The sequence below is a fragment of the Stegostoma tigrinum genome, chromosome 33, assembly GCF_030684315.1.
Source record: "Stegostoma tigrinum isolate sSteTig4 chromosome 33, sSteTig4.hap1, whole genome shotgun sequence".
NCBI classification, from domain to species: Eukaryota; Metazoa; Chordata; class Chondrichthyes; order Orectolobiformes; family Stegostomatidae; genus Stegostoma; species Stegostoma tigrinum.
In genome coordinates this window covers 28,656,081-28,676,760 of record NC_081386.1, presented here as the reverse complement: position 1 = coordinate 28,676,760, position 20,680 = coordinate 28,656,081, and the positions used below count along the sequence as shown (strand labels likewise).

The 20,680-nt window shown below is 43.1% G+C and overlaps 1 protein-coding gene across 2 annotated transcripts in view; it reads left to right on the top strand.

Annotated features, from left to right (window-relative positions):
* paqr5b (progestin and adipoQ receptor family member Vb) overlaps positions 1-20,680 on the top strand; it is a 102,817-nt gene that overhangs the window by 69,475 nt on the left and 12,662 nt on the right. For both annotated transcript variants that reach the window (XM_048563106.2, XM_048563105.2), the window contains exons 4-7: positions 4,895-5,100; positions 5,338-5,464; positions 14,649-14,745; positions 20,385-20,529. In XM_048563106.2, the coding sequence (XP_048419063.1) occupies positions 4,895-5,100; positions 5,338-5,464; positions 14,649-14,745; positions 20,385-20,529 (575 nt within the window). The remainder of the gene's footprint in view (positions 1-4,894; positions 5,101-5,337; positions 5,465-14,648; positions 14,746-20,384; positions 20,530-20,680) is intronic.

The following is a 20,680-nucleotide window of genomic DNA, read 5'->3' as shown; positions in this document are numbered from 1 at the left end:
ACCCCAAGCCGCACCCCCATCTACCTACTAACCTCATCCCACCTCCTTGACCTGTCCGTCTTCCCTGGACTGACCTATCCCCTCCCTACCTCCCCACCTATACTCTCTCCACCTATCTTCTTTACTCTCCATCTTCAGTCCGCCTCCCCCTCTCTCCCTATTTATTCCAGTTCCCTCTCCCCATCCCCCTCTCTGATGAAGGGTCTAGGCCCGAAATGTCAGCTTTTGTGCTCCTGAGATGCTGCTTGGCCTGCTATGTTCATCCAGCCTCACATTTTATTATCTTCAAATTAAATCAGGCCTTTCTTATCGTGAGTTGGTCTTCAGGTTTCACTTTGCAGTACATCCTCTGACATCAATTTGCTTTCAATTATTTCACCATACAATCATGTTGGTGCAACGCAGAAGGGAGCCAGAAATTTTCCTGAGTGTATGGTATCAGCCAGCAAGCAGGTAAATGCAGGCAATAAATGTCTTGCTAATTATCCCCTTGGCAATAGCATGCATTATACACCAAGGTTAATGGCTGCTCAGAGTCACTTAGTAAATGTCTTACACTATTGTGTTAACATCACATACAGGATATTGCAGTCTGGGCTCTGACCACAATGAGTGGCGGGAAAATGCTGCAAAATGCTTGTGCTGTGTTAATCTACATTAACAATAAAAGACTCTGAAGACTTCAGCGCCTAAGGGCTCCACAATCATCTTTGTTAAATGTAATCTGGCTCACACATGATCACACAGGGAATTTGCAAGATCGAAGAATCAAAGGCTTTGGGGCTCAGGGAGATGCAACCACGGTTTCTTGCTCGAAAATAAGCTCCAGGAAAAAAAACCGAATACCTTTCCCCCGTTGAGGTTCTCCATTAGGAAGAAAAGTACTGTTTGTAGAGAGGGTGTCAGGTTAGCCTTACAGTAGTCCCTGAATAATCCTACAAGTGGTTTCAAGCAGGTTGAAGGGTGCAGCTGCTTTTGGAGACAGTCAATTTAGGTTAGATTCCCTACAGTGTGGAAACAGGCCCTTCGGCCCAACAAGTCCCTACCGCCCCTTGATACATTCCTCCCAGACTCATCCCCCTATAACCTACACACCCCTGAATGCTACAGGCAATTTAGCACGGTCGATCCACCTAGCCTGCACATCTTTGGACTGTGGGAGGAAACCAGAGCACCCAGAGGAAACCCACACAGACACGGGGAGAATGTGCTAACTCCACACAGACCGTCGCCCGAGGCTGGAATCGAACCTGGGTCCCTGGTGCTGTGAGGCTGCAGTGCTAACCACTGAGCCACCGTGCCGCTTGTTAGAAAGCAATCTGTCAACAGACAGCATGGAATCTTCTTTACTGTAAATAATTTGGGGACAACTCATGCAGGAAGAATAAATAGGGCACAAATACTGTCCATCTGTAAACTACCATTACAGAGCAAGCTTTTATAAACAGAGATTTGTCGATACACATAGAATGTATCCCAACTGACCTACACCATACTAATAAAATTCTAAAATAAAAGCAGAAATCACTGGAGAAACTCTGGCTGCATCTGCACTGAAAATAACAGAATTAATACTTGTCTCCTTTCCTGTCGGCACAGATACTGCCAGAGTTTCTCCTGCATTTCCTGACCTCTATCCTTGTTTATACTCTGCACACTTCCTTTACTTCATGTATCTCTATCAACATATTCGCCTGTTCCTTTCACCTTCAAGCATCTGCTCCTTAAATTCACCGTCGCTACTCAGTGTAGAAGCAAGTCCCATGTTCTAACCACTCCTTGGATGAAGAGGTTTCTACTGAATTCCTTTGTGAATTTATCAGTGACTATCTAATGTTTAGTAGCTCCAACATGTACGTGCTGCAGGCAAATTTAAACACTTCCTCTACATCTGCCCCATCAAACCTCGTAATCGTTTTAAAAATCGTGATCAGGCCACCTTTCAATCTTCTCTTTTCTTGGGAGAAGAGGTATTGTCTTTTCCAGCTTGCCTGATGTTTATAAGTCTTGGCATTCCGTGTGTAAATCCTTTCTGCCCATTCTCCATTCTGTGTTCATTTAGTGAATAGTTCTGGATTCTGCTCTATTAAAACATAAATAAATTGTGAATGAATTTCAGCAGAATAAACATTTACTTAATCCTGTAGCCACAGCTGATATTTCCCCAGGGATGGCCACTGTTTCTCCAGCCAGAGAATTCACTGCAGAAAACTCACATGATTTTATCTTTGAATTCCCATAAAAGATTGACAGCAAATAAGTTATTTACAGATAGTTGGCACACAGAGAAAACAAAGGCTAAGTGTTGATGCAGTTCTGTTTTCATAAGATTAGATGGTACCCCCTCCATTCCTGCTTGCTGTTTCATGGATTTCTGTTATAAAGCAGCTCGCCCACGTGAACCCACAATTACAGCACTACGATAATTTGAACAAGCTTGGCTGATTCTTAATTATTTATTTACGTACAGTGGGAGAGCAACCAATTTTGGACTCCCCCCCCAAGTCCCAGTATAATGGAAGTCTGCTGGGACACTGAAAACTTTTCTCTACGGGAGCATGTAATTTCTATCCTATTATCTGTTTCTCTCTCCACAGACACTGCCAGATCTGCTCAGTTTCTCTAGCCCTTTCTGTAGAAAAAGCTACAATTGGATTCTGAAAAGTGTAAACATTTCAATAAGGGACCACCTGTCAACATATACTCTGGTACTTAAACAGAAGAAAATCATTGATAGTCCAGCAATTATAGTGATCTTACAATTTGTTGCTGCTTGCGTTCAACATGTCTCCTCTGGGGACACTGCACATGCATTTTCAGTCTACACACCCCACACACTCTCATCAGTTTTCTTTTCCACAGAAGCCAAATATAAAGCAGCAATTCCAAAATTCTTTCAGTGAAAGAAAATGAAAGTTCACATTTCTATAATACCCCTTTCAGTGTAATGAGAAAATGCTTACAAGACATTAAGAAAGGAATAGATGTGTTGTATCAGAGATTCTAACCAGTATTCAGTCTTTCGAATGTAAATAAAGAGTTCACAGGGCTTTTTTCTGCACCCTTTCTAGTTTCACAACATCCTTCCTATAGCAGGGAGACCAGAATGACAGGCAATATTCCAAAAGTGTCTGAACCAATGTCCTGTAGAGCCGCAACATGACTTCCCAACTCCTACACTCAATGTACTGACCAATAAAGGTAAGTGTACAAAATCCTTTCTTCACTATCCTATCTACCTGCAACTTCACTTTCAAGGAACTATGAATCTGGACTCCAATGTCTTTTTGTTCAGCAACACTCCCCAGGACCTCACCATTGAGTGTATAAGTCCTGCCCTGATTTGCCTTTCCAAATGCAGCACCTCAGATTTATCTAAATTAAACTCCACCTGCCACACCTTGGCACATGGCCATTCTGATCAAGATCCCACTGTACTCTGAGGTAACCCTTCTTCACTGTCCACTACACTGTCCAATTTTAGTGTCATCTGCAAACTTACTGGCCATACCTCCGATGTACAAATCAAAATCATTTACGAAAATGACAAAAAGCAGTGGACCCAGCACCGACCCTTGTAGCACACCGCTGGTCACAGACCTCCAGGCTGAAAAGCAACCCTCCATCCTCCGTCTTCTACATTTGAGCCAGTTCTGAATCATCCCTGCTACAGGAAGGATGTTGTGAAACTAGAACGGATTTAGAAAAAGATTTACAAGGACATTGCCAGGACTGGAGGATTTGAGCAATAGGAAGAGGCTGAATTGGCTGCCGCTGTTTTCCCTGGAGCTTCGGAGGCTGAGGGGTTTCTAAAATCATGAGGAGCATGGATAGGGTAAATAGGCAAGGTCTTTTCCCTTGGGTAGGGGAGTCTAAAAGTAAAGGTCATAGGTTTAAAGTGAGAGGGGTAAGATTTAGAATGGAGCTAAGGGGCAACTTTTTCACATAGCGGATGGTGTATATATGAAATGGGCTGCTAGATGAAATGATGGAGGTTGGTGTGATTACAACATATAAAAGCATGGGTGTGTGAACAGGAAGACCTTAAAGGGATATGGGCCAAATGCTGGCAAATAGAACTAGATTAATTTAGGATGTTTGGTCGGCATATTCAAGTTGGACTGAAGGGTCTGTTTCCATGCTGTATATCTCCATGACTCTATGACTTATTGAGAATCAGACAATAGTCACTCTTTGATAAGTTAAAGTCAGAGATGTGGCAGACTCTGAGTAGAGACAGTCTAGCTAAGTAGAATGTCCTTGAGTGCGGTCCAGCCACTCAATGCCCCGACTCATGTTAGGCAGAATTCATGAGGATTCTACAACACAGGATAGAGACTACTGGATAGTCAAAGGAGACAGGAAGCAGATCACAAACATCCTTCAACAACATCAGGACATCTCAAAATGCCAGTTCAGCACATTTGAAATGTAACACAAAAATAGAAATTGCTGCAGAAACTCAGCAAGTCTGGCAGCATCGGTGGAGAGAAAGAAGAGTAAACATTTCAGAAGCAGTGACTCTTCATCAGAATGATAAGTTAAAATTAATTAATTAGTTATTAATCATTAATAAAATTAGCTACATTAAAATAAATTAAAAATAACATTCTAATGAAAAGTCACTGGAGCTGAAAAATTAACTCTGTTTCTCTCTCTATAGGTGCTGCCAGGCCTGCAGAGTTTCTCCAGCACTTTCTGTTTTTGTTTCTGATTTCCAGCACCTCCCATTCTTAGTTTTATACCACCATTACACTTGAAATGCATTTACTGTTGTAAAATGGTAAGTGGGTTAAGCAAACGCAAAGCTAAATTGAATGAATATTTGTTTTTCTGTCTGTATTTCACTTTAATAAATTGAACTAAATTAAAATTATCTCCTTCTCTCCTGCAGGTATTTCCTCTGGAACCTTCTGGCTCTCTCCTACACCCTGGACTTTTGGAATGAAGCCTACACATGGCCTTTCCTTGTTTACATGCTGTCAAGTTGCATCTACCCATTTACCTCAAGTTGTGCCCATACATTTAGCTCAATGTCCACCCGAGCCAGACACATTTGCTTCTACTTTGACTATGGTGCTCTCAGCCTGTACAGTCTAGGTACAAATGACTCCATTGATTCTAACTGAATGTATAACTAACTTGTGATCACGGGAAGCCGATATCCTCACAGCTTTTCCAATGGCCCCTGTGTTAACTGTGGTGGAAATTTGGCAGGAAGCTGGCCGAACCGCCCACAAGCAGGGGCTGCCACTGACAAGACACTCTGAGGAAATTCATCCTTAGTTGCGCCGTTGAAAGAAGTGTGATGGTTTCTGTGTTGTTCTTTCCCCATAGGCTCTGCCACTGTGTATGCAGCCTACATCATGCCAGACAGATGGATCAACACCCCCTTCCACAAGTGGTTTGTGACCATCGCTGTCTTCAACACCATCATTTGCACAGTGCTGTCATGCTACTCCAGGTAAGACCCGTTACCACAGCGTCTCATTTCGTTTGGACTTGTTATGGTGCAAGATGAGGGCGCCATTTCAATGCCTTTTTTTTTGTCTTTAGACTAGCCCCACACTGTTTACTGATATGACACAAACACAGTTAGATACAAGGGCGTTCAGCCAATTGCCTGAATCAAAATGGTCAGATCATATCATGATACCTCCTGGTAAAATCTCACCCAATTAGATTGTGATCCTGTCCTTGCAGTGACCCTGTTTCATGCGGTGATCCTAATAATTCTGACCCCCAGTTGCTCCGGAGCCCAACTGAAACTGTGACCTTGACTATATTTCTCCTAATTAGAGGTCAGCCCTCTATTTAGACCGTGACCATAATTGCTTGATGCTTAGTTTCCCTGCTTTCACTTTGACCCCCAATTTCAGTATGGCCCTAATTGGATGAGATGGATTGCCGCTGGAGTTCTCCCAGTTTCCTGCCATCATCCTGGTGGAATTCTTGGAAATTGCCCACAACAGGAGTTTGAGAGAATCCCTTCTGATATTCAGGGTGATAAGGACTCTAAAGCCCCTGTGCTTGTTGGACTTTATCGCATTTGATCTCCATTTGTTCAAATTATGTGACCTGTCAGATTTGCTTTGGTAGGGATTCCATGCAGGGTCACCCTGATTGCCCGACTTAACTTCACTGGGCAGTTGTCCATCTCTCTGAGGTTTATGACAATCTTACCCTGATCTCATATCAAGTAATGGGGACAGCCTCCATCGAAATTCTACCCTCCAGAGTCTATTGGCCTGAGAGTCAGTCTCTCAGTCTATAAGTCTAACACACAAATCTCTCTTACCATTTCAATCTTCCTACTCCTAATTCCCCTCATTTCTCCTCAATGCGCTCACTCTCAATGTAGATATGCATTTTCTATGTAAACATTTCAAATAATTTTACATTGACGGCTCTCTGGGGGCAGGAGGGAAAAGTTGATTATGGTGTTACATTTAAGAAAGCAAAAGCAGAGGGAGGTTCGAGTGGAACATTAAGCCAACATGGACTGGTTGGGCTGAATGATCTATTTTTGTGCTGCCTGGTCTCTTCCATTTAATCTCTCTGTTTCTCTCTCCCTCTCTCTTTCTGTCTCTTTTGCTGCCTATGTTGTGATTGTTCTTGTGAAGCGATATTATTTTCGGTGTAGTCTATGTCAAGGTTCTGCAGCACAGGTGGAAACAGCAAAATCAACAGAAAACTTGGCCATGTGCATATGCAAAGAGGTGCCCTATGTGTCTAGCCTGTTTTATTTTGGATCTGTTACTTCATATCACTCCCTGATTATTCAATCTTATGCCTGAGTTCAACGTTGTAGAGAGTTTACAGACAGAAACAAGCCATTTGGTCCGTGTAACTTATTTTCATGTTTGCTCTCCACACAAGCTGCCTCCTGCTTCAACTAACCCCCTCTTATTTCCCCTAACTGAATCTGGTTCACTTCTGTTTCCTTCTCCCACATGGACTGAGTTCTCTATTAATAAATCAGATAAGATGATTGCTATCAAGTAATGACATTATTATAACCTTCTCACATGCACAACATGTACAGCTCAGCCTCTGCAGCATAGCCATGACTGATTTCTTTCTGTAATTTCAAAATTCTGTTTGCAACAAATTGTGAAAGGAAGGAAAATCAGCCAGATGGCTGGGCTGTGGTTGATTTCGAGACAGTAATGCAGCCCCTGGCTTCAGTTAATTCCCACAAACTTTTTCATTTTGTGGTTGATGGTGTAGTTAGAAGGCCAGGACTAAATTCCCCTTTATTTGCTCATACCTTCCGAATATGCAGACAGTTTCTTTTTCTCTTTTGCGCTCTCTCTCCCCCCTCTGCTTTCTATTTATCTTACTCTCCCTCTATTTTTCTCTTATGCTGTCTGTATATCTCTCTCTCACTATCCCATGCTCTCTCTATATCTCTCTTCCACTATCTCATGCACTCTCTCTATATCTCTCTTCCACTATCTCATGCTCTCTCTATATCTCTCTCACTATCTCACTCTCTCTAAATCTCTCTCTCAGTATCTCACACTCTCCTTGTCTCACTCTCCCTCTCTTGCTGTCTATGTCACGGTTGTTCTTGTGAAGCAATGTTATTTTCAGTGCAGTCAGACAAGGTTCTACAACATGGATGGAAATAGCAAAGGAAACATACAACATGGCCATGCGCATATGCAAGGAGGTTCCCCCATGGGTATGTCTAGTGTCAGAACAACAGCCTAGGTACCAGTCACTAAGGGGTTTGTAAGGGTGTCCTGTATGGCCAGGCTGTTTGTTAATATTTCTGCAAAGCATTTTGAAATATTATAAAAATGCAAGTTGTTGTCGTTCACTGTTATATTTTCCTAATCAGCCTGTCCAAAGGTGTTATGAAACATCTCTGGAGCAGGTGGGACATGCACTCAGGTCTCCTGGCTCAGGGGTAGGGACAGTACCACTGTACCACAACAGCCCCACACATTTACTATGTTAGGATACATTAAAAGCTGAGATAGTCTCATTGGTTATGATGGTATATCCACTCAAATAATTTTCATGATTCATTGTTCAACTTACGCCCTCATGATGTGGTGTAGGTCAGACGAGAGAGCTTAGACAGGAGCCAGGCCCAAAACTGCGATCTGCCTTAACAAGATCCCAATAACAATGTGAACCAAAAACTAAACCCAACCCAAAGCAGACAGTCCACAAATATGATCCCTACCCAAACACAAACCACACACAAACATGAGCCCCTTACGCAACCATGAACTGCATCCGAATACAAAGATCACCCAAACTTAAACAGCAACAAGATATTACTGCAAAACCCCAAAACATGAAACCCGCCAAAACTTCAACAGTAGCCAAATATGGATGTATTTGAGGAAGAGAACAAACCAAAAAGAACACCCATAGAGATGAATCCTATCCGAAAGATAAGCCACACCAAAGATAAACCATACCTAAAAAAGTACCGTACCAAAGATGAGCTGTAACAAACTTGAACTCTGTGAACCTTGTCCAAACACAGACTCACAAAAGTTAAACATTATCGGACACAAACCCTAATGAAGCTTAAATTGCACCAACAATTTCAGCAGAGTAACAGTGGATGTTTTTGCTACAGAGTTAGTAGGAACTGCAGATGCTGGAGAATCCGAGATAACAAGGTGTCGAGCTGGATGAACACAGCAGGCCAAGCATCATCAGAGGAGCAGGAAAGCTGACACTTTGGGCCTGGACCCTTCTGAATGAGGGTCACTTTTGTGCTCCTAAGATGCTGCTTGGCCTGCTGTGTTCATCCAGTTCCACACTTTGTTATCTAGGCTCGAAACGTCAGTTTTCCTGCTCCTACGGTGCTGCTTGGCCTGCTGTGTTCATCCAGCTCTACACCTTGTTATCTCAGTGGATGTTTTGTATTTGTTTCGAGCTCAAGTTGTATCACTCTGCACGAAAAGATTACTTCCCTTCAATTATTAGCCACAACAGCTTTATTTACTTATTAAATTTTTAATTGCATTGGAATTAGAGTTAATCTGAGTCATTTAAAATGTGCCAACAGTTTGGTGATCCTGATTTCTGCATTCCAATGGCCCCAGTTGTCAGCTTTTGTTGCTGATGTGCTGTCTGAACTGACGCATTGTCGTCACCATAATCATTTTCACATCTTTATCTGTCCCTACCCTCCCAGCAGCAGTTTCAGAATTATTACCATCATTTGTTTTTGCTTTTTGTAATTAGCTGAAATGTATGATGTCAGGAGACATAGTTTTTTCCAAAGAGGGAAGAATTTCAGCTGAGATTTCCACTCTACTGATTGTCCAGCGATCCCGGATGAAAATCACAACTTTGTCTGGGTGTTAGATTAATGTAAGACATGATGGTCTGTGAGGCTGAGTGGGCCGACAACAACCTCAGAGAAAAACAGAGAGGATAGAGAAGGACTAGAGACTTTTAATACCACACTATTACTTAAACTTCCCCCACAGAGAACCCATCTGAGCTCCAATTTCAAATGTCATTTGAATGGAAACAGTAAAAGCAAATATTGTTGACTTGCTTGGGGGATAATTGATCCCTGGTACATCCTCTTATTTTCCTAAGTTATTCTATATTATGTAGTGTGACTTTTTTCTTTATTCTCTCTATTTTTTGTATCTAAGATTTGTACCTTGGTACTTTGTACCAAAGATGGGGCCATCTGTGGGTGACATTGTACACTTTTCACAGAACATTCCTGTTCTTTTGTCACTTGATTACGCGCGACAATAAATCTAATTCTAATTCTCCACGGCAAGGCTTTGACCAATCAGTATCCCCTTTCTCGTTCATTTTAATTGTTGTTCCCCATGAAATTTGGCATTCTTGCATCAGCCCTGATGAGTCCAAGGTGAAAAGTTTGATACTTCCAAGTGACTGGTTTGAAGAAAAATTGATTTCTTTTCTGTGACTAATATCTTTCTTCTGGTTATTATGCCCATTAGGTGCAAAGGCATCTCTCCTTAAATGTCAGGAAGTAGTATTCCACAGGAAAAGACAGTGCACATACAGGTAAAACACTTCCACTGGTTAGTGATTCTGGAACTAGGGAGCATTGTTTAAAAATAAGGGCCAGACCATTCAGGAAAGATGTTGGGCAGCATGTCTGCACACAAGGGGTGATGGAGGTTTGGAACTCTCTTCCACAAACAGCATTGGATGCTGGATCAGTTGGCAATTTTAAATCTGAGATTACATAATTTTTTCTTAAGCAAAAGTGTTGAGGGATATGGGCCAAAAACAGGTAATATAAAGTAACACAACAGTTCAACCATTGAATGGTGGAACAGGCTCAATGGGCTGAATGGCCTTCTTCTGTTCCTACAATCCTATACTAAAACACAGAAATGTCATTTGGCCCATCTGCTCTATGCCATTGTTTATGCTGTACACGAGCCTACTTCTCAGCTTACTTCATCATACCTTATCCATCTATTCTCATTTCCACATATTTATCTAAATTCCCCTAACAAACAGAAATATGATTCACTTCAGTCACGCAACATGGTAACAAGGTCCACAGTCTAACCACTCCTTATCAAAGAGTTAAGGTGGCACAGTGGCTCATTGGTTAGTACTGCTGCCTCAGTGTCACAGACCTGGGTTCGATTCCACTCTCGGGTGACTGTCTGCTGCAGAGTTTTGTCATTCTCCCCGTGTCGGCGAGGGTTTCCTCCAGGCGCACCAGTTTCCTCCCACAGTCCAAATATGTGCTGGTTAAACTGCCCTGTAGTATCCAGGATGTGCAGGCTAGCTGGGTTAGCCATGGTAATTATGGGAATAGGATGGGAGCCTGGGTGCGATGCTCTTTGGAGGGTCAGTGCAGACTTGATGGGCTGAATGGCATCTTCCACATGACAGGAATTCTCATTAGCAGGAAATTGCACCATCTCCTGGCTGGTTATGGAACTGTTATTCCTTCAGGGCTGCAGGGGAGAGTCAGAATTAGTTTTGTATGTTTAACTTAAAAGCATAAGCTAATGGAAATACACAGTTTCCCCTTCAATAGCTGGTAAGAGAAAGAGAAGGTTAATATTTTGGCTCCACACTAATTGCCTCTCATCACAGTTGCAGATGCTGACAGTCGTCATTCATCATCTTCTATTTTCTTGATAGTTTGCACTTTTTGGTACAAATCTTTAAAGCAGAGTTGTTATTTCGGAGTGCTTGAGTGGTACCTCACACTCAGCTATAGTTCTTTTTTTAAAAATATACACTTCAAATGCAAAGATAAATTTACATTAGAGGGAAGATTTTATTTCCATTATTAAGCTACATTGATACCATGATGTGACTGCACTAAAAGCTGAAGGGAAAAGAGTCACTTTTTCTCAGGCTGCAACTTTCTCTTGAAGTGGCATGTGATGTTTCAGATTTGTGAATTTTATTTGTCATGGTTTGCTGCAGCTGCAAGTTGTTTGTGAATGTTTTCAGAAGGGCCAGTGGGGTTTTTCACACTGGGATATATGTATCTGCTGTCTGAGCACCATGTGCAAGTGACAGGCTGTACCGTTTAAAATTGACTGAAACCATCCCATCATGAAGAGTCGATATTGCATTTACACATCTACTTTTACATTCTTGGGATACTGTGTCCCAAAGTACTTCACAGCCAATGCAACACTTTTTCAATCGTAGTTATTACCGTAATGTCGGCAACGTGGCAGGAAATTTGCACACAGCAGAATCCCAGAAGTGTCAGTGAGATACTGATCTGGATATCTGCTTTAGATGTAGATTAGGGGTTAAATACTCCTGAGAGCACTACGGATAACTCCACAATTTATAGAATTCGCTTCATGGAATCTTTGCATACACCTGAGGGGATAGAGAGGGCTTAGGAACATGGGAAGGGAAGAAGGCCATTCCGCCCCTTAAACCTGTTCCACCATTCAATGAGAATGGCTGATCTGTGACCTAGCTTCGTTAACCTGCCTTTGACTCATATCCCTTAATATCTTTGCTGAACAAAAGACTTTAAAATTAACAACTGGTCCTACATCCCTTGCCATTTGTGGAAGAGAATTCGATGTGTGTAGAATTGCTTCCTAATATCTCTCCTGAATGGTCTGATTCTAATTCTAAGACTTACGGCCACTAGTTCTGGAATCCCCAACTAGCGGAAATAGTTTATCTATCCTATATAACAAAGAGTAGAGCTGGATGAACACAGCAGGCCAAGCAGCATCTCAGGAGCACAAAAGCTGACGTTTCGGGCCTAGACCCTTCATCAGAGGCCTCTGCTTGGCCTGCTGTGTTCATCCAGCTTCACACTTTGTTATCTTGGATTCTCCAGCATCTGCAGTTCCCATTATCACTAGTTTATCTATCCTGTCTACTCCTTCAATGGTGCAACATTGAAATGAAATTGTGGGTTGTATGCCTGCGTGGGGTTTGAACTAGCAATTTCGCACAGAGTTTCCTATGCTACCCACTGAACCACGGCTGGTATATTAGTCACATCCTGTAAGACGAACAAATGACAAAAAGTTTTGCCAACACTTCTTTGCTGAGACCTGGTTTGGATGACGATGCGGGCCCCGCGAGCTCTTTCTTTTTACTCCACCCCTAGTGCAATGCTGTGAGACATTTGTGTAAAATACTGCTCTCCCTAATTTCTTGGTTACTAATCCCAAACCTGCCATTTCCTTCCTTTCAAATCCCTGCTCCGGTAACTCCTGCGCAGGCTCGGCATCCCTTTCATCAATTATAACTGCAACATCGTGGAGAGGTAAATGACAATGCGAGGACAACAGGATTTGAAGAATGATCAGCATGCTTCTTGTGTGGATGTTTAACATGCCTTCTCCTTGTGCTATTTTAATGCAGTGTTAAACAGTTTATAACCTGCATTAAAATAATGCAGAATTGTGTAGGATATGTGATACTTTCATGTGGGAACAGCAACAATTAGTTTCATTTTGTACCTTATTCTGCTTGGTTATGGCAGCTTCAGTATTTTACTTTGTTCCTACATTCACTCCTTACAGGCCAAGCTAATTTTATTCCCCTTTCTACTGACTGGACGAGTCCCACAATTATAGTGACTGCATGCAGTGAAATATCCGGGGAGGGTATCCCTGTGATTTCCAACCTCACCTCTGGACTTTCTCCTTAGACATACTCACCATGTTGTGAGCTTCCAAGCCCCATTCTGACTTCTGAATGCCACAGAGGCTCAGCAACGCAGCTACATGACCACCGCCCCCCGCAAGACAGAAATCACGTTCTTTGACCCTGTCGTCTCTGTGTAAGGCAGGACGTGCCAAAACCTTGCCTCAAAATGACCCTGTCTCAATCATTAGTGACCCTTCAGTGAGAGCAAGTGGTGAGGTTGAGAGGTCCCAACAAGATTCTGATCGCACCACCCCCAGCCCCCCAAGTCTCACACCCACCATCCCACCCACCCCTCCCCCACTCCCCGAACTGTGCGATGTGGGAAGCCCCGGTGTAAGGAAAGAAAAATTAGAAGCTTCTACCAGACATCAAGTGAGAACCAGATTAACTTTTTCCTCCGTTGTTGTATAACCCTCAGGTGTCCCCATTGACTAGACCCACATGCTCAAGCGTGGAACTACTGAGGAGTAAAGTATAGAAGGTAGTGAATGGCCTGCACTTAAAACCTCTTTCCCAGCTTCAACAATGCATAACACCATCCGAGTTGCTTAGGGCACAGTTAAGATTGAAGTCTCCGCAGGTGGAGAATTCCAAGCTATCCAGAAGCCTATAATTCAGTCATATGTCCACACCATCTGGGGAGTTTTCTGGAATGGCGAAAGTGGGAGGGAATAATAATTTCTCACTAGTTCCCATCTGCTTCACTCTGCCAGGTCTGCTGTCTGGTGGGTAACTTGAGACACCCATTTTGAGATATCATTGCTTGGCACCTTGTGTGAGAGTACGTGTTCATGGCCTCGATAAAATTGCCTTGTCGTGTTTGCTTTGCATGGGTTTGGCTACTTTTCTTTCGGGACCAAGCCAACCCTGAATTGCATGAAGGTGAAGTACTCTTGAGTTGCTGCATGTGTTGGTTTATGTTGATTGCTACTTAAACCCTCTGCACTGGTTTTGTGTATTTTGAATTTCAGTGTTTTGTTTCTTTAATGTGGCTTGGCGCTGAGTCATGCTGACTAAAGACAAAAGTCCTAGTTTCGAAATCAGTCTGTGCTTTGTTGGTCAAAGGGTCATGCATCGGGGGTGGGAGGGGACATGGGAAGGGGAAGAGGACTTGCTGGAAAAGAGGATATGGGGAATTACAATCCCAGCCAACATCCTGCTTTCCTGGTGGTTGGTGAGAGGAGACGGAACAGGACTTGGCTTGTATGTTTTGCCTCATGTGGTAGATCAGCCTATTGCTATTCACCACCCCAGCAGGCAAGCAAAACGTGGCTGTTTGGATGGGATGAGGATGTGAGGGTCTTGTCTACCCCCTCCCACTCCAACTTAGACCCCTGTAGTTGCTGCAATAAGCAAATAGAATGCACTGTGGAATTGAACCTGGGATAAGGTTACATTGATTTGGTGGAAATAAATTAGAAATGCAGCCATTTCCACATTTGACAGTAGCTCACATGATTTGGGGCAGGGGAAGTTAGTCAAGTACTTCATGTACGTGACGATTGCTTTTGTTTCAGATCTCCAGAACTGGATCATCCCAACCTGAGTAAAGTGGTACGGATTGTGGCCTTTGCTTATCCATATCTCTTTGATAACATTCCACTGTTTTACAGGGTAAGTTAGTGAAGAAGCAGCATTGATACAATGTCCCAAAATGTCTGTTTTGTAGTGAGTTGGCCTCAGTGTTTATATGCCTGTGATCTCCTATCCAATCAACGGCCCTCGCGATGGATTGGGTTTAAAAACGCAAAATAGCAAAAGGAGTAGGCCATTTGGCCCTTCGAGCCTGCACCACCATTCAGTCTGCTCATGGCTGATCCTCTGCCTCAAGTCTATATTTCCACTTTGAAATGATTCCACAGAGGCTGGTATCCCGTCACAAAGTTACCCTTTATTTACACGAGCACAGTACATGGACTCTGACCCAGCTATTTCCCTAGAGTGAGGAGATTCCTGCTTATATCTGCCAGCCAAGGGCTGTTAGCCTGGACCAATCGGGGAACTCATACTCAACAAGAACCCCCTGGCCAACTTTGTTGCAATCACCATACACTTTCTCTCCATACCCCTATATGCCTTCAACATCATAAAGATTTATCATTCTCTTTCTCAAATAAACTCAGTGACCCAACCTCCAAAGCCCTTGATGGTTGCAAATTCCTCAGGTTGACCACTCTCTGAGTGAAGAAATGTTTCCTTATCGCAGTCCTAAATGGTCTACTCTGTATCTCCTGCCCGTATTTAGCCTGTCCAGCCCTGTTATAATGTTATACATTGCAGTGAGATCCTATCTCAGTGAAGGCAAGGGTGAGGTGATGGCCTCAGATAGAGATTATTTTATTGTTTGGCTTACCTGTTAATGCAACAAGTCACTGACCAATAAGAGGCGAATCAGCCCAGTCTGTATCATGTTGGTTAATCCCAGGCAGTGTGGTAATGGGGTACTAAGGATAATCTCGCTGTCTCTGATTTAAGGCAAGGTCAGCTGGAGGTCCTGCCTTGGATAATTATCCAGCATCTCCTGTTGGAAAGCAAGGCTTGCTGTGAAGGCCACGGTAGAGGAATACTGGCTAATATTTGAGCTGTGAAACTTGCAGGCTCTGGAATCTGATTGAGTGTCAGCACAGAAAGAAGCGATTTATCTTTGTCATGATCTGGACTAAGCTTTTAAGGAGTCCCAGTTTTGAACTTTTTATGATTCTTCCATGGGACGTAGGCATCAAAGGTAAGGCCAGGTTTGGCTGAGCTGACCTTTTTGGCTACAGTGAGCCATCACCTTTTAATCTGCTGCAGTCCATCTGGTGCAAAGTAACACAAGCAATTGGGGCAAGAGCTGATCGTTCAGCCCATCAATGCTACCACTCAATACAATTATAGCGCATCTTAAGTTTCAATTTTACTTTCCTGCTGGCTCCCTTGATTCCCTGACAGACGAAAGTCTGTCTATCCCAGCTTTACATATAGCCAACAAGAGAGTATCTACCACCCTTTGAGTTAGAGAATTCCAAAGATTCTCAACCCTTTGAGTGAAGAATTCTGGTCACCCTGCTAAAGGAAGGACATTATTAAACTTGAGATGGTGCAGAAAGGATTGACAAGGATGTTGCCAGATTTGAGCTACAGAGAGAGGCTGAATAAGTTGAGGTATTTTCCCAAGACCACCGGAGGCTGTGGGGTGACCTAACAGAGGTTTATAAGATCATGAGGGGCTACATAGGGTGAATAGACAAGGTCTTTTTCCTAAGGTAGGGGAGTCTAAAACTAGACAGCATAGGTTTAAGGTGAGAGGGGAAGGATTTCAAAAGGACCTGAGGGGTAAATTTTTCATGCACAGGGTGTAAGCGTATGGAATGAAATGGTAGAGGTAGTGGTACAGGCTGGTACAATTACAATATTTAAAAGGCATCTGGATGGGTATATGATAGGAAGGCGTTAGAAGGATATGGGCCAGATGCCAGCAAATGGGACTAGGTCAGTTTGGGATGCCCGGTCAGCATGGATGAGTTGGACTGAAAGGTCTGTATGACTGACTGATGAGAAAATTTCTAGTCATCACAGACTTAAGTGATTGTCCCTTATCCAAAGACCCCCATGGAACAGCAGAAAATCTCAGGATCTACCAGCAGCCCTTTCCGAATCTTATCTGAGATGGTAGCTCATCTTTCTAAACTCCCGAGAATGTAGAGTCATTGAAGTCCACACTTTAGAAACAGGCCCTTCAGCCCATCAATTCTGTGCCATTCAGAAACAAGTACCTCACTATGCTAATATTGAACCAGTTTACTTGTCATCTCAACAGAGAATAATGCTATTACGAAGAAAGATCTGAAGAAATGAAGCATGAATAGGCTGTAAACTTTGCCTCCCCCCCTTCCCTCCCAGTTTATGAAGAATTTTGAGTGGGAACCTTCGAGCATTTGCATTCACAAGGTGTTTTTATGTGAGGTGGACACCTGGTACACTTGAAAGCTTCCAGCGTCCAGCTTCCAATGTAGCAGCAACGTATGTCTGCAGGAAATCGGGAGGGGGAAGTAGTGGCCCAAAATTGCTACCTCCCCATCCTCCTCATGTGCTAACTTTTCCACCAAAAATTGGGCTCATTGACACCAACTTCCTCTCCCTTGTAGGTTCACATATGAATGATGCACTGGCATTTGAGGATTGGTTTGCTCATTCATCTGGATGGCTGGCTTCTGATGCAAATAGCATGCATTCAATTCCTGTGCCACCTAAAGTTATCATACAGGACTCTCTTTCACAATCTCAGATGAGGCATGGTCTCCCTCAGGCTAAACCAGTCGTCTTTGATGAGAGGGCAGCCCTATGGTCCTCTGCGACCATGGTAACATCACTTTACATTTACGAGGTACTGGGAGGCATAAATACTAGCTGAAGTCAGTGCCACTGGAGAACAGACAGCAATATGAATATTGGGGTCGGACTGTGGTTGTTTTTGAATCTATGACTGTAAATAGTATGTAAAGTGTTTAAATCAAACAGATTCCGTGACACTGAAGGAACAACAATGTATTTCCGAATCAGGCAGCTGTGTGGCTTGAAGGAGGAGTCTCAACATGGAGAAAAGCCTTTCATCTTCTCTGGTCCGTGCCACTATTTCTGCTCCTCACAAAGCTCTGCCCATCTTAACGTATCTAACATGATCAGCATTATCCCCTCTCCCTCACGTACTCAGCTACATCTGTGCTATTCAGCTCAGCTCCCCTAGCTGTGTGATGATGAGCTCTCCTGGGCTACCCTGTCATAGCTTTTAATCCAGATTTTGTTTTGGGGCGATTTTCACACTGGCATTCTCAGTTGCACTATGAAAAGGAAACAGCAGCTATTTTGTTAACAGCTTTGTTTCGGTGCAATGCCAGTGAAACATTTCCAAAATCAGAAGCATTTTCTCCTGAAGTTGAAAGTTTGAAAACTGCATGAAGACATTTTTGCAAAGAAACACAAATTTTGGTCTGCTCACCACAGCAATTGGAGGACCAGAAATTTATTACGGTGAATTTATTCAATTTATTCAAAATAGATCCAAAATAGATCCAAAATTTAGCCTGAATCCCAATTCATTCACTGAATTCATTCAAAATTTCAAATTTCAATTCATTCACTGATGCTGCCATTCAAAATTTCAAATCTCGATTCATTCACTGATGCTGCCATTCAAAATTTCCTACTGGTGCGATATTTAATCATAGAAATTGCTGAAAGTGCTCAGCAGGTCTGGCAGTGTCTATGGAGAGAAAAATTTAGTCCAATTTGCCTGTTCTTTGAAAGGTTAACTCTGTTTCACTTGCCACACACTGTTTTCATCACTTTCTGTTTGCCCATCAATATTTCGCTTCCATCTTTAATCAGTGTTGGAAAGTTTTAGAATGCAGGGTAAATTGAAAATATAGACAGCAGACTGTGAAAGAACAATGTGAGTCGCTGAAATGGACTGTGAAGCTGCTGGCAAATTCATTCCATGGGATATGAAGAAACAGTTGGAAGCAGTGGACCGTGCAAAGGCTACGTGCCCTGACAGCATTCCAGCATTAGTACTGAAGACTTGTGCTCCAGAACTTACTGCACCCCTAGCCAAGCTGTTCCAGTTCAGTTACAACAGAGGTATCAAATTGACAATGTGGAAAATTGCCCAGGTAGGCCCTGTGCACAAAAAGCAGGACAAATCCAACCCGGCTAATTCCCATCCCATCAGTCTACTCTCGATCACCAGTAAAGCAATGGAAGGTGTCAGTAACAGTGCTATCAAGCAGCACCCGCTCAGCAATAACCTGCTCAGTGACACCCAGTTTGGGATCAGCCAGTACAACCCAGCAACTTATGTAAGAAAAGCTGACATTTCAGGTCGGGACCCTTCTTCAGACGTCCCCACCCGAAACATCAGCTTTCCTGCTGCTCTGATGCTGTCTGGCCTGCCGTGTTCCTCCAGCTCCACATTATGTGTTATCTCAGACTCCAGCATAGGCAGCTCTTACTACCTCTCAGCTCCTTATATTATTGGCTTAATATGAACTGAAGAGCTGAACTCAGGGAAAGTGAAAGTGACCACCCTTGACATTTGACTGAACGTGACATCAAGGAACCGTAACACATTTAGTGTCAATGAGAATCAAGGGGAAAGCTCATTGCTGGTTGGAGTCATATTTATCACACATAAAGATGTTGTGGTTGTTGGAGGTCAGTCATCTCAGCTCCAGGACGTCTCTGCAGGAGTTCCTCAGGGTAGTGTCTTATGCCCAACCATCTTCAGCTGCTTCATCGATGACCTTCCCTTCATCATAAGATCAGATTTGGGAATGTTCACTGATTGCAGAATATGCAGTACAACTCACAACTTCTTAGATTCTGAAGCAGCCCTTGTCCAAATACAACAAGACCTGGACCACATTCAAGTTTGGGCTGATTAGCAGCACTACAGATATGCCAGACAATGACCATCCCCAACAATACAGCACCAAACTATTATTCCTTGACATACAATGCCATGACCATTGCTGACATCCCCCAATATCACATCCCTTGTCCAAAAACTGGACAAGACTTGTACTAAAATACCGTGGCTGCAAGAATATTTTAAAGTCTGGTAATTTCTGTCATGGATAAATATTCTCTTGACTCCTCAAAGTCTCCTTACCAACTACAAGGCACAAGTCATGAGTGTGACATATACCCCTCACGTGCCCTGGATGGGTGCAGTTCCAACAATATTCTGGAAGCTCAACACCATCTGCTTGATTGGCATCACATCCACAAAAGTTCACTCCACCTATTGATGACACACTGTGGCAGCAGCGTGTCCCATCTGCAAGATATACTGCAACGACTCACCGAGACTCGTCAGACAGCATCTTCCAAACCTGCAACCTCCACCACCTGGAAGGACATGAACAGCAAAAACACGGGATCAGCAATCATCCGCAGTTCCCCTCCAAGCTACGCATCATTCTGACTTGGAAATATATCACTGTTCCTTCAGTACCACTGTTTCAAACTCCTGGAACTCAGTAACAGCATTGTTGGTGTAGGCAACGCTGCATGGACTGCAGCTGTTCAACAAGGTTGCTCATCACCACCTTCTCAAAAGTACTAAGGATATGCAACAAATACTAGCCCAGCCTGTGAAGCCTCACATTGCATGAATGAATTTTTAAAGAAGGTTTGGAGTTTTATCTCGTTGTTGTTGTTAAATGTACTGCAGTGTCACTGAATCAGCTTCTGTTTTATTTTTCTCTGTACAGTTGTTCCTTTGCTCGGGGGAAGGCTGTGCTCACAACGAGACAATTCCTATCCACTACAGGCATGTGGCACTTGCCTTTCTAACTTGCTTCCTGTTTGCGACACACTTACCAGAGCGCCTTGCTCCAGGGAGATTTGACTACATTGGTAAGGTGTTGGGAAAAGTTGGAATGTCTATGCTGTAAGCTCAGTTATCCTTAGTTTTGTGGTCCTTTGTGTTACTCACTCGTTCCATTATCACCAATCCTATGAATTAAATGTCACCCCTCAGTGTGTCCAAAATTGAGGGTAGGATGAT